The sequence below is a fragment of the Chlorocebus sabaeus genome, chromosome 7 (genome assembly GCF_047675955.1).
Source record: "Chlorocebus sabaeus isolate Y175 chromosome 7, mChlSab1.0.hap1, whole genome shotgun sequence".
Taxonomy (NCBI): domain Eukaryota; kingdom Metazoa; phylum Chordata; class Mammalia; order Primates; family Cercopithecidae; genus Chlorocebus; species Chlorocebus sabaeus.
In genome coordinates, this window is record NC_132910.1 from 54,652,805 (window position 1) to 54,679,177 (window position 26,373).

Here is a 26,373-nt window from a genome sequence, read left to right on the forward strand (position 1 = left end):
GATTGTGTAGGCTACTTGTATATGTACTGTATAAATTGGTTTCCTCAGCACCCATCCAACTCACTTCCCCCCTTTTTCACTTGTCAAAGTTGGAAAACAAAAGTCTCGACTTCATAGCCTTGTTTGCCACTAAGGGTGGCCAAGCAGCATAGATCTGGCCAATGAAATGCAGGTGGGAATTTCTGAGGAGGGCTTCCTTCTTAAATAGAAAAGTAAGCCCTTCTGAAAGGCTTTTAGCTTTTGCTCCTCCCTTTCTTTTTGCCTGGAATGAAGATAGGATGCGTGGGACAGAGCAGCCTTTTAGTGAGTTCGTCTGAGGTCAGAGGCACACATTAATGACAGGGCCCAGCAAAAGAAGGAGCCTGTCTCCTCCATGACAGCCTCAAGGCAACAACTCCTCTGGACTTCTTATGTGAGGACAATAAACTTTAGACTAGTGTTTTTCAGGTTTTTTGTTACATGGAGCTAAGTGATTTCTAACAGTCACAGTGGATAAGAACAAAGACCGTGGCGTCAGAAAGACTAGAGCAAGTCCCGTATCTTTCTCTCACTAGCTGAGTGAGTAAATCACTTAAATCTCTGAACCTCTCATGTTTCTCATCTGTAAAATGAAGGTAAAATAGCACGTACCTCAGGGATGTGGTGAGGAGGAACGACTAAGCCTATGAATCCATCAGCACAATGGTTGCCACACAGGTACTTAATACATGTTAGTGATTATTATGATGAATACATTTTTAGAGAAATTTAATTATAATGGATGGTAAAAGTTGCCCTTTTTAGTTCTTTAACAAACTGGACTTTCTGCATGTGTCCATACAAGGTCTTTGGTAAAATTGTCCCTCCTTGTTCCTTGTTTCAGCAACTTCTAACGCTGGCTATAACAATCTGTAATCACATCTAGCTTTGTTCCTGCTTTACTAATAATGCCCTTTGACTCTTGAGGCTTTTGGAACAGATTATTCATGAGTTTGAGAGTTCTCTAATCAAAGCCAACTCCAATGCTTTTCTTTTTTTTGAGATGGAGTCTCTCGCTGTCGCCCAGGCTGGAAGGCAGTGGCGCGAACTCTACTCACTGCAAGCTCCGCCTCCCGCGTTCATGCCATTCTCCTGCCTCAGCCTCCCGTGTAGCTGGGACTACAGGCGCCCGCTACCGTGCCCGGCTAATTTTTATATTTTTAGTAGAGACGGGGTTTCACCGTGTTAGCCAGGATGGTCTCTATCTCCTGACCTCGTGATCCGCCCGTCTCGGCCTCCCAAAGTGCTGGGATTACAGGCGTGAGCCACCGCCCCCGGCTAATGCTTGTTGATGTAGCTTTCTTCAGCCTCCCTCTGTAATCTTCAGCAGTAATGCTTATTTGATGATAACAGCCTAAGTCACATGGTATCGCACATACTTGTTTACCCATTTGTATTGTCAGCAGTCTAAATTTCTTCAAGGGTGGGGACTATATATTTTACTCCTTTACATTGTGATTAGGTCGTATTAAAAGAATATTAGTTTCTTGTTTTCTTATCTACAATATGAGTTCCACATTGGTAGTGCCTTTCAGTGCCTAAAACAGTAATTGGCAGAGAGTAAATGCTCATTAAATATTTGCTGAGTGAATGGCAGTTTCTTAAGAAGTTTCCTGAGTATAATTCTGCCAGGCTCTCAAGACAATGTTTGTGACAGTTAATTTTAGGTGTCAACTTGACTGGATTTACAGATCCCCAGAGAGCTGGTAAGCATTATTTCTGGGACATCCGTGAGTGTTTCTGGAAGAGATCGGCATTGGAATCAGTGAACTGGGTAAGGATCTTCACCCAATGTGGGCAGGCACTATCCAATTGGCTGAGGGCCCAGATAAAACACAAAGGCAGAGAAAAGGTGAATTCTCTCTCTTCCAGAACTGGGACATCCATCTTCTCCTGCCCTTGGATACCTGAACTCCAACCAGATTCTCAGGCCTTCTGACTTGGACTGAGCCACACTCCTAGTTTCCCTGGCTCTCCAGCTTGCAGACAGCCTATGGTGGGACTTCTTAGCCTCCCCAATTGTGTAAGCCAATTCCTCTAATAAACATCCTCTCTCTCTCTTTCTCTAGAGATATATATCTATATCTATATCTATATCTATATATATATATATCTATATCTATATCTATATTCCTCAACCTTCAATGGGGTTACATCCCAAAATCCCATTGTAAATTGAAAATACCGTCAGTTGAAAAATGTATTTAATATACCTAATTCACTGAACATAGAGCTTAGTCAAGCCTACTTAAATGTGCTCAGAACCCTTGTTAGCCTACAGTTAATACAAAGCCTATTTTATAACAAGGTGTTGACTGACTCTTGGAATTTATTGAACAGAGTACACTGAACAGTGACAGTTGTTTACTCGTGATCGCATGGCTGACTGACAGCTGTGTCATGACACCACTGCCCATGATCACAGCAGAGTATTGCTATCTTGTGAAGAGATCAGAATTCAAAGTAAACTTTTCACTGAATGCATATTGTTCTCACACCGTCCTAAAGTTGAAACATCGCAAGTTGAACCATGATAAGTTGGGGACCATCTGTATATATTCTATTGGTTCTGTCTCTCTGGAAAATCCTAGGACAGATTTTGGTACCAGGAGAGGTTCTAGAGGAACAAAATTTTAAGGATGAGTTTCCTGAGTTGGTTTTGGGGTTCCTGGAATTGGCTCTCTAGTATGATTAGAACTGAAAATGCTAAAGGCTCTACTTTTTATTTTTGAGATGGGGTCCCACTCTTGAACAGGTTGGAGTGCAGTGACACCATCACAGCTGACTGCAGCCTTGAATACCTGGGCTCAGGCCATCCTCCTGCCTCAGCCCTCCAAATTATTATTTTTTTGTTAGAGATGAGGTCTCACTATGTTGCCCAGGCTGGTCTCAAACTCCTGGTCTCAAGTGCGCCTCCTGCCTCAGTTTCCCAAAGTGTTGGGATTACAGATATGAGTCACTGTGCTCAGTCTGGCTCTTTCAATAGTACAGAGAGCACTGACTGACTGACTGTCCAAGAAATGAGCTGTTCATAGAGGTATGCAAAATATCTGCATTGGATACTCCTAATCAACCACTTGTTAGAGGTGAGGCACTTAAGTGACTCTGTATATATAACACCTTTTTTTTTTTTTTTTCGAGACAGAGGCTTGCTCTGTCACCCAAGCTGGAGTGCAGTGGCATGATCTTGGCTCACTGCAACCTCTGCCTCCCGGGTTCAAGCGATTCGTCTGCCTCAGCCTCTTGAGTAGCTAGGATTACAGGCATGCACCACCATGCCCGGCTAATTTTTGTTATCTTAGTAGAGATGGGGTTTCACCATGTTGGCCAGGCTGGTCTCGAACTCTTGACCTCATGATCCGCCCGCCTTGGCCTCCCTATGTGCTAGGATTACAGGCATGAACCACTGTGCCCGGCCCTGTAATACTTTCAAATATTTATGGAAAACTAAGAAATATACCAATGTTGGTTGGCTGCTCCTAATGTTGTTGGGCAAAGTTATTTTTAAAAAAAAAAAAAAAAAAAAAAAAAAAAAGAATGACTTCAGGGATTCAAATTCCTGGCTAAAGCTCCACATAAGTAACCTAAGAACTTCTAGGCGTGCCCTGAAAGAGGATCTTCTCTCCTGTAGACATGAGGCTAAAATTGCTGAAAATCAAACACCAGTCTTCATCATTTGATTGATGCAATTGCAAAAGGTGAACTCTGCCTCAGTGTGTCTACTGGTAAAATGAGCCACAGTGACTGGGAGAGTGAGATTCTGTAAGTTGGGATGGGGATGTGTGGGAAGACCCTGTAGCCAGGAACACTGAGCTCCATTTTTCTTCCTTTTCCTTTTCTTTTTTCCAGTTTCACCCTGCCGGCCAGGCTGGAGTGCAATGGCGCTCCTGCATTGCCTGAGGAAATAATAATGGCCTCTCCTGAGGCAGCTGCCAAGCAAGACAATGCTGATTCTCCTCAGGACCTACCCCCACCAGCCCTCTATGCTCCTAGACCTGACTAGACTCAAGTCCCAGCAGATCCCTAATGTGAGGTACAAAGTGTGGCCCATGAGGAGCTGCATCACAATCAAAAGAACCACTTGAGTTTTCTAACTTATACAAGCCAAAAAATCTGAGAAAAATGTGTGGGAATAGATATTAAGGGTGTGGGATAATGGTGGCAGCAAAAGGGACACAGCTTATTTGAAGAAATAATGGTTACAAACTTCCCAAATTTGAGGAATGAAATGGACACCCAAATTCAAAAGTTAAAAATATTCTACTAGGCTGGCTACCTGACAACTAGTAGATTTTTAATGACTTTAATGTAGTTTTATCATCCAGGTGAACTTAACCACTACTTTGGGTTACTTTTGTTCGGTGGAGAAGCACACATAAAGAATCAAACCTACAGGTGTGTTAGTGTTTTGTTTGGATAAGGGTGGAAAGCAGAAGACAGACTCTTAAGGTACAGGTCTAGGGGAAAAGATTTTAGGAAGGGATAGTTTCCCCTTAGTCCTAGTTAATTCCTTTGGTGGTATGTTAAGATATGGGAAAATATGCACTCCACAGACTTTAAAATACTAGATATGATGCAATCAATAATCTCTCCCTTTGACTGAATCTTACCAAAGAGCCGAGAATGCCTTGAAATCACTTTACCTCTGTTCTATAACCTAATGCAACTTGTTTTAAGTGTTTTTTCAAAGTCATATGGTATAAAAGTAGTATCAAATATCCTCTAAAGCCATAGTTCTTAGATTTTTACAGGATCACGGGCCCCTCTAAGAATCTGATAAAACAAAGTATAAACCCTAGTATCCCCTCCCCCAAAATAAATCCACACAAAAAAGTTCACAAAAAATTTCAAAAGTTTTACAGATTACAAGAAGCCCATCCATATATGCTTCATCTATCTGTGGGGACTCCAGGTTTAGAAAACTTTACTTTGATAAAAACTCTGGTACTGTTCCTTATGTCTACAATGAAGAGGTAGAATAAATGATCGATAGGTTCCTCCAGGCTGGGAGTGAGGGGCAGTGAAAAACAAAATCTAATAATAAACCAACCAATTTAGAGAGTTTGTGTAGGGATTGGGATAGGTAGGTTACCAGGAATGTGAGAAAGAACTTCTGTGGGTTATTACAGCAAAAGGAATGTTAGAACTGGAAAGTTAAGAGGACATAGCCTCTGCTATCCTTTAGGAATTTAAATCCAGAAAGCTTGTGTGTATTTTCATAGCAAAATATTGAGTCAACAAGAGAGACTACCTCACCAAGAAACCATTAACATTACATAGAAAAGTGGTGATTCAGAACTACTAAACATTTATTGAATGTGTAAGGTATTAAAAATGTTTACAATTTTGTTAATAAATTGTTTTATAGTAATGTATGTGTTATGCTTTGGAATATGCTAAGTCATGTAGGTAACTTTACATTGCTTTCAATAACTTTATTCTTTACAAAATATACAAATAAATAAAACAATTCAACTTTTAAAAGTATTACCATATGCAAGAAGAAGAAGCTATTGCTATCACCATTCTAAATTACCACAATGCATTCATTTCCTCTTCCCTTATCTTGCAACTCTAGTGGCAAAGTAAAGCCTGAATTGAAATTAAGCTGCAGTACGACATCATTACCAGGGACAGACACATAAACAAAGTCATTTCCAAACAAGGAATGCTGGACCTCCAGAGAAGTGACGAAGAGGAGTCTACTGAGTTTTGCACTCAGGCACATCTTTTCCTGAGGAGGCGTGCCAAGGACCTGGCTGAGAATCCACGCTGTCTGCTCCTGCATTTTGTACCTCTGAGAAAGAAAATGGAAACATTAATCCTATTACAAAAATACACAAGAACCAAGCACAGCTGAAAGCGGAAAGGACGTTAAGACAGGAGAGATGTGAAGAATGAAAAAGGGCAACATGGTTCATCATGTTTGGTCATGAAGATGGTGTATTTCACCTTAGAGTTGGAGTTGGCTCCCCATTTTGTCCTAAAATGAACTATTAGACAAACCATAGTTAAACTGGGAGATAATAAAGTTTTATTTGGAATTCTTCAATTTGAAATTCAAAGTGAATCAAACATGGACTGATTGAGTTTTCTTTCATCCTGTTTCTCAAAATAAATGGTGTGCTAAACAAATAGTATTTTAGAGAATATTTAGTCATCTTTGGAAAGCTTTCTGTGAGCCTTTAAAAAGGACTTTAGCTGCATCTATTTGCTTATAAACAATATTTATTTTACAATTATTATATTTATAAAAGTAAAGCTAGTATAACTGGTCTTAGCAATTACCTTAGTTTGTTAAGGTAATTTAGATTACCTTTTATAATTAAAAGTAAAAACTCACATTTACTTTTTAAAAGACTGGTATTAATTCAAGCTGGGACAATCTCATTTAATTCTGAATTGGTCAGTTTTTGATTTATATATTCTTCTAGGCTACTCTTTTATTTATCTAAAAACAGTACCAGAGAGATCCATATATTAAAAAAGGACTCAAACATTTTTATTTGCAGTTTGATGAATTCACATTATGCATACACCTCTGGCACCAGCAGACAAAACCAAAAGGTGATTACAGCTGGGTGCGGTAGCATGCACCTGTAGTCCTTGATGCTTAGGATTGCTTGAACGTAGGAGTTCAAGGCCAGCTTGGGCAACATAGCGAGACAGTTCCATGCAAGTGTTAGCTAGCTAATAAAAGGTCCTTAAATGTTTGTTAAATACTATTTCATGAAGAGAATATTTCAAACTTTTCTTATTCCAAATGTTTCTGTGCCTACCTATCTCCCTAAGAACACTTTTAGACTGTCAACTTGATCTAATTTTGATATAGTTGATGAGAATAGATGATTTTTTCTTAATCACAAAGTAGAGGTTTATAAACTCTGGCAAATATTGCTAAAGGTTTTAAATGATTTGGCAACTGCCTTTCTTAGTGTACAATTGTGTTGCTTTAGATTTCTAGAGTGGCATAACAGGGTACCTCTGGTAGGGTAGGCAGATACACTGTCACAAAGGGCTGTGCACAATAGATGCTACGTGGTGAGAAAGACTACAAGAAACGCCATGTTACATTTCTCCTGCAAGTCCCCCCCACTTCTGTGGACAACCTCCATGCAGAGCTGGGGGTGATCCTTGATACCTCCCCACTCCTTTGTTCAATCAGGTGCCTGGTGTTGCTGATTTTACTCCAAAATCTCTCCTGTCAGTCTACTTCTCTCCATCTCTACTCCAAGTCCACACTACCATCATGTCTTGTTTAGACAACTGTCAAACTCCTGCTCCTATTATTTGCTGACCACCTTAGAGATGAGGTGATGTTTTCAAAATGTGTGACTCACGTTCTCCTGCCATTGCTTAAGATCTTTCAAAGTCTTCCTCTACACAATAAATGAAAAAATTCCTTTATATAATTTATAAAAGTCCAGCATTTCTGGCTCTTAATTCTCCCTTTGGCCTCACTGACTTCACCCACACAAGCTTGTACTCACTGTGCTCTGACCACACCATATTTCTTTCAACTCTTCCCCTGATCATGTTCCCACCTACCCTAATGCTGTTGCTGTTCCATCTGCCTGAGATGCTTTTCCCTCTGCTCTTTGTTAAGATAACTCATGTTAACCTTTTAGATCTGATCTCAGTTTCCTTCCTCAATATTCCTCAAATACTTATTATATTCCTCATAGTTTTTTGTAGTTGCACTGCTTGAATTTCACTTTTTTTTTTTTTTTAAACCACTTGATTACTGTCTGTAATCTTCCATCAGAATTAAGCTCTATGAAGGCAGGGACCACGTCTGGTTTTGCTTATCAATGTGCCATCAGGATCCAATCCTTAACACATAGAAGGGGCTCAAAACAATTTTGCTGATTGAATAAATGAATAAGTAAATGATTCGTCTATTATCTGGGTTGGGTAAAGTAAATATAATGCTATTGGATATTCTGGTCCATTGAATTGATAAGACTTTTCAGTAAAAGTTGCTTTTTAGGGTAGTATCTTCATGTCCTTGAGAAAGTTGCTTGTCTCTCTTTGGACAAAACTAAGGGCTTAAAGGGTAGACTGAGGACTTCACTTGGGGTAAAAGTGAATTGCACTTCATTGCTATGCCTTGGAGAAACCAACTTTCTTACAGAGTCAGCAAATGAAGCCTGACATTGTAGCTTACTTGACTAAATCGCTAATTGACTAATAAGTTCCAACTGTTACCTTCTGATTTTAAAGTAACCAGTATATTTACTTACCTGGACAAAGACCTAAATTTGAGTTATCAAAATAGCGAACTGGATGAGGTGATGGTAAAGACTTTGATCGGCTATCAAAAAACCAAGATTTTGGTGATTCCTTTGGCGTAGGATCATGTAAATTCCGTTCCTTGCATTGAGAGGGTGTAATTTGTTTCCTTTTAGAAGCTGTTCCAGTCACTTTAGGAGACTTCGGAGAATTCTCACAAGTTACCTGTTTGTAAGCCTCTCTTTTAAGTGTTCTTTCCTTCCAAGTTTTGACCTCATTGGAAAGATGCTGATTATTGCTTAAATGTGGGGGAAAAAAGGAGACATTGTAAGACTTCTTGATTGTTAAGATGTATTCACATTTATATTTAAAAATTAAATTGTGATGAAATATATATAACATAAATATACCATTTTATCACATTTACATTTTAATTTCAACCTCATGCTTCCTGTTTTGACTATTTCCAAAGTTCAGAAAACAAAATGGATCTATATCAATCAAATAATGTAGTAAGTTTCCATGATCATGGAGTCTTGAAAAGAAAGCTCTAAGTACAACATTAGGTTTTCAAATAAATCAATGATATAATCCAGAGTGGCTTATCTATTGATGCTTTGCCACAATAATTTGATAAATTAGTCTCCTGGATAGATGAATCTTTGATGTACCTTTCTTACTGTAAAAGAAAGATTACACTGTGCTTTTCTAGTTACAGTGCTGCTTCTTACAGAAGATGCCACCAGCATTTATCCAGTTCCTCCAGAGAGAAACCTGGGAAACAATCCTAGAGACCTCATTCTCTTTCATTTTAACAGTCATCCAAGTCCCTTGATACAATCTCATCCTATCTATCAAATTCACTTCCTTGTTTTTATCCCTATTGGAGCCAAGCTAGTCCATGTTAAAATTATGTTTTGCCTGAATTACCATAAACACATTCTAAGATTGGGTCCCTCTATAATGCTCTAGCAGCCAAAGATGCTATAAGATCTCATCAGGCCACTACCTTAAAATCCTCCAGTGCAAGTAATCCTGCCATTACATTTAGGATACCACTCCATATTCTTCAAAATGAGCTATAAGGGCCCATGTAATCTGAATCCATTTACCTCTGGCACCTTGTCTTGCACTTTATTCTGTCTCATTCTCTACACCCTGGCCACACTGGATGTCTTTCAGTCCCACCAATTAGTTATTCTTCTTCACTCAAAGACCATGAACATGTTGTCCCCTGGCCTGGAAAACTTACCCTTCTTCTCTTATCTAGCCTAATTCCTATTCATTTTTCATATATATTCTGATATAGGCATACCTTGGAGATATTGCAGGTTTGGTTCCTGATCACTGTAATGAAGCAAACTGCAGAAATCTTTTGGATTCCCAGTGTATATAGTAGAAAGATTAGTGCAATAAAACGAGGTATGCCCGTTTGTTGGCTTCTTGATCAACCAACACTCTACCTCTAACACCTAGATAATGTTGGATTTCTCTTTCATAATATAACCCTTTTATAATCTCCTTTTTGTTTTTGTTTCTTTTTTAATAGCTTTCATGGCAAAGAGTCATTCATAAATTATTTAACCCTTTTTTTTCCTACTGTATCATAGTAGAGTGCTTGGGGAAAAGATTCTAATCTTCCACTGTGCTAGAAGCCAAATAATTTGTTAGATCTGTTTATAAAGTAAAAAGCCTACAATAATGGACATAAGGAGTTCCTAAGTAAAGCCTCACTGGCTTGGGAATATGGACTTGTGGTATATTTCAGCTGCCCCCTCAAAGGTCTTTGTTTCTTCCTTGTTTCTTGGCTTGGTTATGAATTGTCAGTTGATAGACAGCAAACACTGGAATAGTGTACCCATATTCTCATTTTTTAAAAAAGACACTTATTACATGAGCTCTAAAAATTACTTTCCCCATAATGACTGTTACCACGTGCAAAAAATATGTGCATATACCATGTCCCTACATACATGTAATAGCCATAAGCATAATATCTGTATCATGTAAGCAGATCTTACCTTAACAAGTCATTCTTTTGCTTTATTAGCTGTTCATTTTGCTGCTTTAACTTAGACATTTCCTTTTCTAGCCTTATATGTTCACTTTTCAAAATAAGAGCTTTTGTGTTTTGTACAATGCCGCTGCCACCTCCACAAGTTAAGGGTTTATTTGAAGGCTGAGAATCAGTATGTTCTGATATCACTGTGGGAGGAAAATACACAAATAGGTGATAATTTTGTCTCCAAAGTTCAAAATAAAGGAAATACTATTAAGTACAATAGGCCATTATAGAGACCAAAACACCTCAAGTCTTGTTTCCCTGGAAGTCACCCTTGACTTCAGCCTTCTACCGTACTCCGTTTATCTGACCAACCATCAATTCTATGCCTCTAGAATCCCCCTCCACCAATTTCACTAACATATCCCGATCACCAAGATCTTTCACCCATACTGCAGCAATAGCAATCCTCTCCACTTACAGCTGTCCTTTGTTGATCTATATTTTCCCCTGGAGGGCTTGTTACAACACAGTGCATGTGTGGCGGGGAGGTGAGGTAGGGTGAGAGGGCCACCCCGTCATTCAGTGCATTATATATATTCAATACATATTATTAATTAAATATATGTTAGGATAATATTGAAGCACATATTAAATATTCTACACTATGTGTGTAAAGAGATTGTTTTGTAAATTGTAGGCAAAGTTGCATAAAAATGTGAGATAGTTATGAAGTGGATTAATCCATTAGGTCACTGGGAATTCACAAAAGAGGGATAGTGTGTGTGTGTAGGGCAATTCTTGATGTCTATTTTATTTTGAATTAATCTACACTATGTACCTGAAAGTCATCTACAAATCAGGAATAATTATCCTCAACCTTCTGAAACAAAGAATCCTCACTTCTGTTTTTACCTCTTTAAGTTTCTTGGTAGGTGCTGTGGTTATCCTGTAACAGACACTAGGGAAGTTTAAGCTACAATAGGTACTAGACAACACCTTAACACCTTTAGCACCAATCTTTTTTTTTTTTTGGAAATGATACAATAATATAAGTAAAACAAGCAGATATCTTGTTTTGCTTAGTATTTGAAATTTTCAATGTGCTTTTACCCACAACTTTTGGTCTGATCTTTATGTATGTGTGTGCATGCGTGCATGTATATAAATAAGTGTATATGTATATATGCTTTTTTAAAAAAGACACTTATTACATGAGCTCTAAAAATTACTTTCCCCATAATGACTGAAGTGTTACCACCTGCCAAAAATATGTGCATATACCATGTCCACATATACGTGTACGTTTAACTATATATGTGTGCATGTGCGTATATATATGTATATACACTTATATGTATCCTATAACATGTAATATATGAAATTCTATATATTCTGTAAATATGTAAATATTATATACAATATACCTTGCACATTGAAAATTCCATATACTAAGCAAAACAAGATATCTGCCTGTATTATATACGCTTGTATATAAGTGTATATATAAGCTTATATATACTTACATACACTTACATATACATGTGCATGCTCAAATATGTATACACTTATATATATAAGTATATACTTATATATACTTATACATACATATACTTACATATACAGTTATACATATATACTATATATAAGTATACTTATACTTATGTATAAGTATATATACATATACATATATACACTTATAAGTATATGTATACATATATACACTTATAAGTATATGTATACATATATATACTTATAAGTGTATATAAAAGTGCATATATAAGTGTATATGTACTTATAGGTATATATGTGTATATATATGCTTATAAGTATATACAGGTGTATATATAAGTATATATGTATATATGTATATATGTGTGTATATATACTTATAAGTATATATAAGTGTGCAGATATATATAAGTATATATTAGAAAATCCTTCATAGCAGTTCTGTTTCTGTTTATTCTCCTGTAAAAAAGTATATATAAGGAGGCATTAGGAGATATACCTAATGTAAATGACAAGTTAATGGGTGCAGCACACCAACATGGCACACGTATACATAACCTGCACGTTGTGCCCATGTACCCTAGAACATAAAGTATAAAAATAACAAAAAAAGAAAGTGAAAAGACAACCACAGAAATGCGATAAAATATTGTCACATCATATATCTTGTATGTGACCTGCATCCAAAATATGTAAAGAATTCTTACTACTCAATAATAAAAAGACAATCAAATAAAAAAAAGTATATATGAGTATATAAGTATACTCACATATACATTTAAGTATATAAGTATATATACTCACATATACATATAAGTATATATACTCACATATACATAAAAGTATATAGTATACATACTCACATATACTTGTAAATATATAAGTATATATGCATATATATAAGTATATATACTTCTTATATATAAGCTTATATATATATGTTAGAAAATAAATAATATGAAATATATAATAGAAATTATATAATAGAAAATATATAAAAATATATAAAAATATACAATATTATATATATGTCTGTAAGTTAGAAAATCAGGTGCTAACATACTTATAAGTATATATATAAGCATATATATATATGCCTATAAGTTAGAAGATCAGGTGCTAACCCCACGATTTCACATAGCCATTGAGATCTGCACCTGACTTAGCTCAGTACTTGTTCTACTGCACAGCTATCCCAAGTACTGTTCAAGCATTCTTTCTTTTCAAATGGGACAGACAGAATATGAAAAAAGGTAGTTTGAAGAATGCATATATATTGAGAAATTTGATCAACAGATCTAAAAAGTGTATCTCAGATAAATTTCAAAGACCTCTGCAAGTAAATATTAACTTGGTATTTTTAGTTTCAAGAACAAACAGAATAGTATTTATTTTTACTGCACACCAATTACAACTTATGAGATGTATACAATTAAAATCTATGAAGATGTGTTTCATTTTATTGGGAAGCATAATTCTATGTTGATATAGTATAAGTCATTCCTTTATTGCCTGAAGGTATCTTCACTAATAGGTAAAGATTTGACAATACAAAAGCAGAGTTCATATTTTTCAAGAATCTATAATGGATAAGCATCTAAGATTACAACAAACTAAGATGTCACAAGATATCTGGAAATACGGTTCCAATAAATTCATTTAAAAATACATTGGTGGTCAACTTCTATTTACTCTCGACTGTCACATACTACATAATATTAGTCATCAAAGTCTGTTGTGTGTTGAGAAGTAAAATTTAAAGGATCTGAAAATACCTGCATTTTCTACTTACTTGAGGTATCTTGGGCCTGTTGACTTCTTCTGAGATTTTCTCTCAATAGCCTTATAACTTCCTTTTGATATTCTACAGTGGCTTTTGTAGCACTGATTCTAACAAAAACAATAAAAAGATGTAAAAAGTTCAGCAACTAATTTTTTACAGGAGAATAAACAGAGCTGCTGTGAAGGATTTTCTAATACATCACAATGACATAACGCCCGTAAGTGGCAGTAGATACGCCCTCACGACACCTCTCTGGTGCCATGTGCCTTATGGCATTAATGCCATCAAATTAGAAGCATTCTGCTTCGGTGCAGGGACAGTCTGGTTTTCTTATACTGAGAAACCCCAGTTCTTTTGAAGCTTCTGGAGGCCTAATTCATTGGATATTGAACAAAATTATAACTACCTAATTATTTTTTACCATGGGGTCCTAGAAATATCTTGACGGTATAAGGAGCATGAAAGAGAAAGTGCAGCTTTATTGCTATATGGTCAGGAAAGCAAACCCTGACTGCAGCTCTGGTCTAAGATGCTACAAAGGTCAAATTCTGATCACTGTTCTCCGGTAGAAAGAGATATTTTATGAGAGTTGCTACTTTAGGCATTAATCAGCAATGATAAATTATGACTTTCAGCCTTTTTTAATGACTATGAATGTATCTGTATCTGCTGACCCTATTCTTTTTTTTTTTGAGATGAAGTCTCGCTCTTGTTACCCAGGCTGGAGTGCAATGGCGTGATCTCAGCTCACTGCAACCTCTGCCTCCCGAGTTCAAGCGATTCTCCTGCCTCAGCCTGCCGAGTAGCTGAGATTACAGGCACCTGCCACCATGCCCGGCTAATTTTTGTATTTTTAGTAGACACAGGGTTTCGCCATGTTGGCCAGGCTGGTCTCAAACTCCTGACCCTAGGTGATCTGCTTGCCTTGGCCTCCCAAAGTATTGGGACTACAGGCGTGAGCCACTGCACCCGGCCCTACTCTACAAGTAAAATTGTTTTTATAATTGAGAATCTAATAGATTTGTTTCACTAAAACCAATAGGCTGCTTAGAGAGCACGAAAATTCCGAGAGCTACTTCCTGGGCAAAATAAGAGATCATTAAATATTTATTCAAGATCCTTAGGAAGAATGAAAAGTGTTAAAAGCCAGGAAGCATCTTAAATCCCCTAATATAAACCTTTCTTTACTGATTATGAATGCGAGGACCAGAGAGAATAAACAGTATAAGGTGATGCATTAGTAAGTGAGAACGTATTCCATTTTTTTTTTAAGATGGAGTCTCACTCTGTTGCCCAGGCTGGAGTGCAGTGGTGTGATACGGGCTCACTGCAAGCTCCGCCTCCCGGGCTCACGCCATTCTCCTGTCTCAGTCTCCCAAGTAGGTGGGACTACAGGTGCCTGCCACCAAGCCCGGCTAATTTTTTTTGTATTTTTAGTAGAGCCGGGGTTTCACTGTGTTAGCCAGGATGGTCTGGATCTCCTGACCTTCAGCCTCCTAAAGTGCTGGGATTGAGAACGTATTTCTAATGCAGTTTCCTTGACTCTCTGTTTAATGTTCTTTTCATTATGCTATAACCACAAAGAATTTAGGCACGCTGTTATATATAATGCTACCTATAAATAAATCAGTAAAAAGACGATTTGCTCTTGGGCCCTAGGGAACTATAAATTAAAAGGAAATAGAATCTTAACACAAAAACACAGTAAGACCAACAAATGAAATTAAGAGAAACAACAGAAACCTTAGTAAAACTGCTACACACACACACACACACACACACACACTCTTAATGTTCACTTTCAGGCATAAAAAAGCCACTTAAAATTGTTTATAATAATGTATGACTAAGAAGTGTTCAAAGACATAGTGTGTTAATTGATCAGAATTGTGCTTAGTTTTAAAAACTTTGCATATGTAATGAGACCAGTATATTTAAAATCTATGGATGTTTATATTTTTTAAAGAAGAGCAGTAACAATGTTTTCATAAATTTTATTTTAAAAATTTAACTAATGAAAAGTATATGTAGTTTAGGAAGAAAAGCTATTAAAATCACATTAAATTAAGACAAATACGTACTCCTTTTCAAATTCTTTGGCATTTTTCATTTTCTCTAGGTCTATTTTCACAAGCTTCGTTTTGAGATCTTCAATTTCTTCTTTATATGGCTTAGCTCCTAAAGCAACTTTGTCCTAATTTTTTTTTAGAGAAAATAAAAATAATTATTAGAGGAGCTTAAATTTCTCCAGTTTTAAAGAATGGTTAGCTGTCTTTGCTCTAATTAAGGACATTTTAAAACAGCAAACAATTCCAAATACATGAAAAAACATCAATTTTAACTGAATAACTATATATTGATATGAAGTCTATTCGAAGCTAATATGCAATTAGAAATACGATTTTCCCAATTAGAAACATGATTTTTGGCCAGGCGCGGTGGCTCAAGCCTGTAATCCCAGCACTTTGGGAGGCCGAGACGGACGGATCACGAGGTCAGGAGATCGAGACCATCCTGGCTAACACAGTGAAAACCCGTCTCTACTAAAAATACAAAAAAATTAGCCGGGCGTGGTGGCAGGCGCCTGTAGTCCCAGCTACTCGGGAGGCTGAGGCAGGAGAATGGCGTAAACCCGGGAGGCCGAGCTTGCAGTGAGCTGAGATCCGGTCACTGCTCTCCAGCCTGGGCGACAGAGCGAGACTCCGTCTCAAAAAAAAAAAAAAAACAAAAAAACATGATTTTTATTTATTAAAATAAATATATTTTTTTCCAATTGAAAATACCTACAAAATGAAAAAAGTTGGAAATAATGAAAAGGGTGGAAAAAGGTAAATCAGAAAACGAAACAAAAAGATGTTGGAGCAGTGATGTAAACATCAAACTAGAACTAAATTCAGGCCACAAAACAGAGCATTACTAGGTATATTTTGTACTGAAACATAGTTCCATCCAGTGATACAAAACACTGTATTTTACAGCAGCAGTTTGTTTCCAGAAAAATGGAATGGAAAATACTGGGAGGTCCTACATATCCAGTGTCCCCTATTCCTTTTTCCCCATATTAACATCATGTATTAGTATGGCACATTTGTTATAAGTGATGAATATTGATACATTATTAAGATCTATAATTTCCATGACAGTTTATTTGTATTGTACATTCGGTGGGTTTCGACAAATGTAAAATGGCACATGTCCATCATTACAGTATCATACAGAATAGTTCGGTGGGTTTCGACAAATGTAAAATGGCACATGTCCATCATTACAGTATCATACAGAATAGTTTCACTGTCCTAAAAAACCCTGTGCTCTGCCTATTCATCCCTCTCTTCTGCATTATCCCTGGCAACTGTTTATTTTTTTTTTTTACTGTCTCTTAGTTTTGCCTTTTTAAAAATGTCATATACTTGAAATCATACAGTATGTAGCCTTTTCAGATTGGCTTCTTCCACTAAGCAATGTGTACTAAAGGTCCTCTCATTCCTTTCTTATTTTTTTTTTAAGACAAAGTTTCGGTCTTGTCACCTAGGCTGAGGTGCGGTGGTGCGATCTCGGCTCACTGCAACCTTCACCTCCTGGGTTCAAGCGATTCTCCTGCCTCAGCCCCTTGAGTAGGTGAGATTACAGGCACTCACCACCATGCCTGGCTAATTTTTTGTATTTTTAGTAGAGACAGGGTTTGCCATGTCGGGGAGACTGGTCTTGAAATTCTGATCTCAGGTGATCTGCCTGCCTTGGCCTCCCAAAGTGCTGGGATTACAGGCGTGAGTCATTGCACCTGGCCCTCTCATTTAATTGCTGAAAACTATTCCATTGTATGAATGTACCAGTTTATCCATTTACCCACTGAAAGACAGCTTGGGTGTGTCTAAGTCTTAGCAATTATGAACACAGCTGCTATTAATATACACATGCAGCCTTTTGTGTGTACATACATTCTCAACTCATCTGAGTAAATACCAAGGAATACAACTGCTCAATCATACAAGTATGCTTAGTTTTGTAAGAAACTGCCAAACCATCTTCCACAGTGGCTGTAGCATTTTGCATGTCCACTAGCAATTAGTAAGAATTCCTTTTGCTCCATACACCAGCATTTGGTGTTCTCAGTGTTTTGGATTTTGGCTATTCTGGTAGGTTTGTAATTGTCTATTATTTTAATTTGTGATTCTCTAATGACATATGATATGAAGCATCTTTTCATATGGTTATTTGTCATCTGGGTCTTTTGTCAATTTTAAGATTGACTGGTTGTTTCTTATCGTTGGTTTTAAGAGTTCTTTGTCTATTTTGTATAACATTCCTTCACCAGATTCATGTTTTGTATATAGTTTCTGCCAGTCTGTGGCTTCTCTTTATTCTCCGGACAGTGTCTTTTGCAAAGCAGAAGTTTGTCTCAATAAAATCCAACTTACCAGTTTTTTTCTTTATGGATCGTACTTCTTGTATTATATCTAAAAAAATCGCCAAATCCAAGGTCACTTAGAACTGCTATGTCATCTTCTTTGAGTTTTCTAGTTTTGCATTTTACATTTATGTCTATGATCTATTTTAGTTAATTTTTGTGAAAACTATAAGTTCTTTGTCTTTTTTGCTTATGGATGGATGTTTAGTTATCTAGCATCATTAGTTGATCAGACTATCCTTTTCCCATTGAGAAGCCTTTGTTTCCATCTCTCCCAGAATAGAAATGAGAGTTCTGAAAATAGCTTACAGGGCCTTTATGATCTGGTCCTCCGCTACTTCTCACCTTATTTTCTACCTCTATCCTCTTGCTCATTCTGCTCTGGATGCACTACCTTGCTTGTTGTTTTCAGTTTGCTATTTCCTTTGCCTGGAACATTTCTCCCTGGCCAGACAGTTTGCCCTATCACTTCCTTCAGATCATCTTACTGGTGTGACATTCCTCAACTCCCCTATATACAATCATCTCTCTTCCCACACATGTTCACCTTCACCCAGAACCATGTACCCCCTTGTCTGGCTTAATTTTTTTCCATTTCACTTTTCACCACTTGAGATATAATATACTTCTTAATATATATAACATAAATAAAAATACACCTTCTATATTTTACATTTTAAGTTAATATTCTGTCTCCTTCAACTAGAATGTAAGTTCTTTGCTGGCATGGGCTTTGTTTTTTCATTGGCCTCTAGAACAGTGAGTGACACATAGCTGGTGCTCAGCAAATATTTGTGGAATGAATAAAAATTGTGATCAATATTTGTAATATTAAAAAATTACAACATTCTAAAACTTTATACTTGAATTTTTTAGTTTCCAGCTATAACAATAATTGTCAAAAAATTAATTTTTTCTTTTGCCTCTCTACTCATGTCTCACTGAATAGACCAGAATTTTTAGAACAATGTTAAATATGAATAAAGCAGGCATTCTTGATGTGTTCCTAATTTTAACTGGAGTGAAAAGACACTGGAGCAGAACAGCAAATTTAAATATGCCAATTCGGATCAGACTTGAGTAGAAGAAATGTGAGAAGTGGCTAGAACTAAACCAAAAGGGAGTAGTGATTAATGAGTGTGTGGTTTGTCTAATGACATTCAAGTTGAAAAATGTTTAAATTATGTTTTTTCCCCTCAAAACAGGTCAGATTCAGCCCATGGGACATCAGGTGGGACTCAGTAACAGGGGCAGTAAGTAGAAAGAAAAGAATTTAAAAATATACTTATCTAACAGTATTATATATTTTGATACGCAATTTTTTTGAAAAATGAAAAAATATACATTTTAAACTGTAAACATGTATGTCTTTTAAAAATTATTTCTCCAACATAATAAAAATAACATTTTACATGACAATACGCTCCTACATTTCACTTATAAGTTGCTTCTGCATGAGTATTGAACTTCAGACACACATAGGTAATAGGAAGTTGTCGTGAGATGGAAGAACAGAGCACCAAGAGATTTGCTGAATTCAATATGCTAAACAAACAAACAACTTTTATTTTTATGTTTAAGTTACCTGAAGTACTTGAATTGTCTCTTTTGTTGTTTCAAGACATTTATTTGATTCATTAACTTTGGCCTGAAGTTTTGCTATTATGTCATTAGTCACCTCAAGTTCTTTCTGCATCTTTATAATCTTGCTTTCCTTATGCATAGCACTTTCTTTAGCTTCACGTAGTGAATTTTCCAGTTCTCGAATTTTCTATTAGAAAAAGCACACATTCATAAGCTCTATCATCAAGACAGAATCACAGTATACAAATTTGAGACAGAGATGATCATATTTAGGTATTGTTAACTTTTCACAGATTATATTAACAAAGAGAGGCCAAACATCATTCATTCTATAGACATGTTATTTCCCTCATTTAGATGATGATTTTTGGATTGAAAATGTCAAAGGTTTATATTATAATCTGTCTGTAAATTCTTAAAACATGCAGTTAAATACAGCACAGTGGTTATGTGATTAGTCAGCATAGTGCTAAGCATATTAAACAGGCACTCATATTTTAAATGAACACTACTTAAACAAACGACATTTGTTAATTGACTCTCTAAAGTAATATATATCACTTATCTTTCCCTTTACTTTTATTAATTTTTATTTATTTATTTTTTTTGGAGATGGAGTTTTGCTCCATTGCCCAGGCTGGAATGCAGTGGCACAATCTCGGCTCTCTGCACTCCACCTCCTGGATTCCAGTGATTGTCCTGCCTCAGCCTTCCGAGTAACTGGGACTACACGTGTGTGTCACCACACCTGGCTAATTTTTGTACTTTTAGTAGAGATGGGGTTTCACCACGTTGGCCAGGCCAGTATTGAATTCCTGACCTCAGGTGATCTGCCCGCCTTGGCCTCCCAAAGTGCTGGGATTACAGGCAAGAACCATCATGCCCACCCTTATTAATCTTAAATAGAAAAACACAAATATGTGGAAAAAAATTCAAAGACATATAATGAAGAGTAAGTCTCCCCTTCTCAGACCCCAAGTTGACCCTGAAGCAATCACTACTAAACTTTTCTTCCAGAAATTTTCTATCTATAACCAAATATACATGACTATAGTTTCTAAAAATAGTATACACACAATATACAAAATATAGTTCTGCTTTATTTTAAAACTTGAGAACATATTTTTTCCAGATCTTTCCATTATCAACACATAGATTTCTCCTATTTTTTGTCTTCATGGACATATAGAATCTCATTTCATAGAGGTATCACATTATTCACACATACACACCACACTCTTTTTTTGGCAAAATGTCTGGATTTTTGGGGGCCCATTTAGAATTCATTTTTGTTTAATGAGTGAGACAGGAATCCAGTCTTATTTTTTTCCAGTTGGCTATCCTGTTATATCAAAATCATGCATTAAGCAAACCATCTTTTCTTTCTTTCTTTTTTTTTTTTTTGAGACAATGTCTCACTCTGTTGCCTAGGCTGGTGTGCAGTGGCATGATCATAGCTCACTGCAGTTTCGATCTCCCAGGCTCAAGTAATCCTCCCAGCTAAGCCTCCCAAGTAGCTGAGACTACAGGTGGACGCCACTGGACCTGGATAACATATTTAAAAAACACTTTTTTTTTGTAGAGACAGGGTCTTACTATGTTGTCCAAGCTCATCTTAAACTCCTAGGCTCAAGTAATCCTCCAACCTTGGCCTCCCAAAGTACTGGGATTACAGACTCACACACCTGGCCAAGTAAAACATCCTTTTTTCCACTGAATTGAATGTTTCTGTTATCATACACTTGTACTACATTCTGATACTTAATTGGGTATATTTCTGAACTCTCTATTCTGTTCCACTGCTCTACTTGTCCATTCTTGCATCAAACTTGTCTAATGATAGTAGCATATATTTTATTATCTGCTAGACTATTTTCTTGGGTCATTGAAGATTGACTGACTTTCCTTTTGTTTCTTTAAATTATTATTTTGGTAGATGGATTTCATCTTTCCTCTATTTTATCTGTACCAGCTGACTGAGGTCTGTAATGCCCTACAAATCAAAACACTGTATACTAGTGATCTAGTTTTCATTAAGCTGGTAGTTGATGTTTTATCATAAGTTTTTGGTGAAAAATGATAAATTTTAATTTACCATTGGGATACCTACAAAGTCGTTTTGTGTGCTAACAAAATATAACATTTTGCACATGTTGTTAGACTCCTGAGTAAGGGTAGTTAATAAGGTAATTTGATTATTCAAATAATGTACTGGTTCTTAGATACAAGTTAATCTGCATAACAATCTTGTTATATTTTTAACCTCATATTTTTACTGTGATTACAACATGAAGCAATATTAAATATGCTGGCAATAAGAGAAAAGTTAAATTGCTATTTCTCTCCAAGCTAATATTTGTTCTGCATACGGACATAGATCACAGTTCAATAGAAAGTCACATGATTTGGAAAACTTTTATGGTAATTGTACCTTAAGCGGTAGTAACTTAAACTATATTTTATGAATTTAATAATCAAATGAAGTTACAATTTATGTTTTATAATACCTTACATAATGTCTAGCTTTATAATTAGTTTAGTTAAATGATAGCCAGAGTAGAACTACTAGTAAAAATCAAGCCCATTACTTACAAAAATAAATGTATTCATGTTCGGTAATAAGTAAATACTATAATTTTGCTCTAAACTCTGTGGCGAAGCTGCAAATTGAAGAAAATTTTATAAGAAATTATATACCTCTGTGGTTAACTGTGTAGCTCTTGATGTAACATGAGGATTCTTATTGTCTTGTGTGGTAGGATTAATCTGGGCACCAGATGCCAAGGAGGTCTTTAATGTTTGGTAGTTTTTAAATAGTTTTTCATTTTTCTCTTTCAGTGATTTCAAGTCCTGTTCCCACTCTTTAGATATGGTAGCACTTCTTTCTTCAAACTCTGTTGATTCATTCATTATGGCCTATTGAACAGTAAAATACCATTATAGCTCTAAAACGATTTATAGTAGTCCCCACTTACCTGCAATTTTATTTTCCATGGTTTCAGTTACTCTCAGTCAAAAATGGTCTGAAAATATTAAATGGGAAATTCCAGAAATAAACAATTCACAGGTTTTGAAATGCACACCATTCTGAGTAGCACAGTGAAATTTTGAGTCATCCTGCTCAGTCCTGCCTGGGATGTAAATCATCCTCTTGTCCAGCATACACTACTTGTTCACTTGATAGTCACCCTGATTATCTGATTGCTGCTGTATTGCAGTACTTGTGTCCAAGTAACCCTTATTTAATTAATAATGTCCCCAAAGCACAAGAGTAGTAATGCTGGGAATTTAGACATGCCACAGTGAAGCTGTCAAGTGCTTCTTTTAAGTGAAAAGGTAAAAGTTCTCAACTTAATAAGAAAAAACCATCATATGTTGAGGTTGCTAAGATCTATGGTTAGAATGTATCTTTTATCTGTGAAATTGTGAAGAAGGAAAGAGATATTTATGCTATTTTTGCTGTAGCACTTCAACCTGCAACAGTGTGTGATAAGTGCTTAGTTAAGCTAGAAAAGGCATTAAATTTATGGTGGAAGAGAAGAACAGAAATGTGTTCTAGTTGATAACAGTGTGATGACCAGCAAGCACTGAGCATCTATGAAGACTTCAGCAAGGGATCCCCTGAAAAAAGTGACATCAAGCCCTTTACTGCAAGTAAGAATTATTCATGGATTCAGGAATACAGAAGGTCAATAGCAGTCTAAGACTAAATCAAAATGTCTAGGTCATTCATATTTCTTCATCTTATCAGGTAGGCACTTATCATCTCACATCGTAAGAAACGAGAGTGCAGTAAAATAACATATTTTGAGAGTCCACATTCATATAACTTTTACTATAGTATATTGTTAAAATTCTATTTTATGAGCTGTTGTTATTAATCTCTTACCGTGTCTAATTTATAAATTAAACTTTATCATAGGTATGTATGTATAGAAAAAAACAGAATATATAGGGGTTTGGTACCACCCATGGCATCCACTCGGGGGTGGGGGGGTCTTGATATACATATTTTTAAAAAACTTTAAAAAACCCTAGAATTCTAGGACAGTGTATAGGCTGAGGTTTATTATTTAGAACATTCTAAAACAGTACTTTAAAAGAATGTGAATATTCTTTGTAGTTTGCATCAGTTTCTGAAATTTCAGATGTTGGATGTGGATGATGACAATAAAATAATGACTAGAGAGGATTCATATTGATCTGCAAGATGATAATCTCACTTTATTAGATTGTACTAACATATGAAAAGAACATGAAGAATTATGCAGGTTAAAATCATTATATATGCTATGGCTGATAATGAAACATTAACCAATATCTAACAGCACAGCATAGCTAGAAACTTAACAATTATCTATTTTTCTGCTTCATTACAAATCTCAATGTTAGCTGGGCATGGTGGCTCATGCCTGTAATCCCAGCACTTTGGGAGGCCAACACAGGTGGATCACAAGGTCAGGAGTTCGAGACCAACCTGGCCAATATGGTGAAACCCCGTCTCTACCAAAAACACAAAAATTAGCCAGGCCTGGTGGCGGGCGCCTGTAGTCCCAGCTACTTCGGAGGCTGAGGCAGGAGAATTGCTTGAACTTGGGGGCAGAGGTTGCAGTGAACCAAGATTGCGCCACTGCACTCCAGCCTGGGTGACAGAGCGAGACTCTGTCTAAAAACAAAAACAAAAACAAAACAAACCTCAGTGTTAAAAGGGAAAACAACTCACTGCTGTTGGCAATTGATCTGAGTATCCTGTATTTCTGTCCAGGGAATAACAAACAATACTCTTTTATATTGAAGGCTAACTAATTTTGAAATTACTGATATCTTTTTTACTTCCTAACTCCTACTGATTGTACTTTCTGTTCTCATCATGAATGCCCCATTGGTATCACCTCATTTTTGGCTTTGTGGTCATTCCACCAGGCTCAGATCTTAAATTCGTTGTGTTCCTGACACCCTGAACACTCCTTGGCTCTGGACTACAGACCTCACACCACACCAAGTTATTAATGCCTACTCTTATGTACTGGAAGAAGCCACTTACACACGCTGATCCACACAGTAGAAATCCCTACTCTCTAATCACAACTGGGTCCTCAATATTACAAGAAAAACATCAAATTACAAATAGAGAGGATCTCATCCAAACATCGGTTTTGTGCCTTTCTCTACTGATTGTGGACTTTTTTGTTTTTTCTTGAAATAGCCAACTGCTATTTTGCTAGCTCTGGCTAATCAATAAATAGGATGAACTCTCCACGGGAAAACTTTTTAAAAAGGGCATTATTCCTTATTTCAACATGATTCCAATATAATTTGCAGATGAAATTAAATTGTCAGAAAAGAACTACCCAAACATATGAACTATAAAATATATTTTGGAAACGATAATATTAATCTAGCTACCACTGCTCCAATTTAATAAAAAGAAGCAATCTTTTGACTATTACATGTTTTACCAATGAAACAGAGAAGGGATTACTTCTGAAAGCAGGATGAATACTGCAATTACTTTTGCACTCAACAAATACCAATCAGTGAAATGTAAAACAAGTTAACAAACTGGTCTTAAGCAATGTTAGTCCTTATGACTCAGTACATTTGGGCTGATCACCTTGGGAACAATGATAAAAAAAAAATCACAATTTTGAAGTTTCTAGTTTAGCATTTTAGGTGTTTAGAAGTTGTCAGTCCAGGACATGTGCAGTGGCTCATGCCTGTAATCCCAGCACTTTGGGAGGCTGAGGCGGGTGGATCACAAGGTCTAGAGATCGAGACTATTCTGGCCAACATGGTGAAACCCCGTCTCTACTAAAAAATATACAAAAATTAGCTGGGCCTGGCGGTGTGCACGTGTAGTCCCAGTTACTCGGGAGGCTGAGGCAAGAGAATCGCTTGAACCCCGGAGGCGGAGGTTGCAGTAAGCTGAGATTGAGCCACTGCACTCCAGCTTGGGTGAGAGTGAGACTCCGTCTCAAAAAAAAAAAAAAAAAAAAAAGGAAGCTACCAGTCCATCCTAACAACAAAGAAAAAGCAAAACAAATGAAAAAAAAATCTACAAGTCTGCTTAGATCCACCAGAGAAGTGAGGTTGCAGGCAAAGGGATGCTCCCCAAACTGGAGAGGCAGAGAGGCAGAGAGGCAGACACAGAGAATCATAACAGAGCAAATCTTTGCAGGAACCAGTTATGGGGTAGGAAAACCTGAATTGCAATAATGAACTATTGGAGCTCAGTGTTAACTCTGAAAGTTAAAAAGTTTGGGAGACCTAGTCATACAGTGGCCGCCACACTTTTGTGTTTTACCTTCAGGAGATCTACCAAGTCATCACAGTTAACATTGGAGAAATCCCTTTGTGAGTATGGCAGGAGAGGAGAAAAGGAACCATTTTGAAATAAAAGAGAGCATTTTTATTTTTTCTTAAGGTCTGCCCTCAGCAGAAACTATTTTACCAGAGCCTAACATACTGGGGTTTTATCAGGGCCTAATATATCTGGAGGAGGGGCAAATACTAAGTTTCAGCTGGCTCTTGCCTTCCATGTGAAGGCAGGGAAATATACTCCACCTGCCACACACCACACATACCTTGCCACCACACTACTAAAGGCCTATTTGCTACAGTTACTTTTACCCAGTAAATCATGGCTGCTTTTCAGCAAAAAAAAATTACAAGATATACTAGAGGGCAAAAAACACAGTTTGAAGAGACTAAATAAGCATCAGAACCAGAGTCAGAAATGCCAGGAACATTAGAGTTATCAGACCAGAAATTTAAAAAAAATTGATTAATATGCTAGGGGCTTTAGTGGAAAAAGCAGACGACATGCAAGAACAA

The 26,373-nt window shown here is 36.6% G+C and overlaps 1 protein-coding gene and 1 long non-coding RNA gene across 9 annotated transcripts in view; one reads left to right on the plus strand and one right to left on the minus strand.

Moving 5' to 3' along the window:
* Nucleotides 1-614: 614 nt before the first annotated feature.
* Nucleotides 615-2,012, plus strand: LOC140712090 (uncharacterized). The gene is made up of 3 exons (XR_012093542.1): nucleotides 615-696; nucleotides 1,676-1,792; nucleotides 1,891-2,012. It is a non-coding gene; the product is annotated as an uncharacterized lncRNA (long non-coding RNA).
* A 3,291-nt stretch (nucleotides 2,013-5,303) lies between these two features.
* Nucleotides 5,304-26,373, minus strand: part of CENPE (centromere protein E) — an 87,906-nt gene continuing 66,836 nt past the window's right edge. For all 8 annotated transcript variants that reach the window (XM_007999428.3, XM_073017527.1, XM_073017528.1 and 5 more), the window contains 7 exons: nucleotides 22,237-22,455; nucleotides 19,541-19,726; nucleotides 15,629-15,741; nucleotides 13,557-13,654; nucleotides 10,272-10,455; nucleotides 8,262-8,548; nucleotides 5,304-5,815 (listed from right to left, as the gene is read on the minus strand). In XM_007999428.3, the coding sequence (XP_007997619.3) occupies nucleotides 5,721-5,815; nucleotides 8,262-8,548; nucleotides 10,272-10,455; nucleotides 13,557-13,654; nucleotides 15,629-15,741; nucleotides 19,541-19,726; nucleotides 22,237-22,455 (1,182 nt within the window). In that variant the 3' untranslated portion in view covers nucleotides 5,304-5,720. The remainder of the gene's footprint in view (nucleotides 5,816-8,261; nucleotides 8,549-10,271; nucleotides 10,456-13,556; nucleotides 13,655-15,628; nucleotides 15,742-19,540; nucleotides 19,727-22,236; nucleotides 22,456-26,373) is intronic.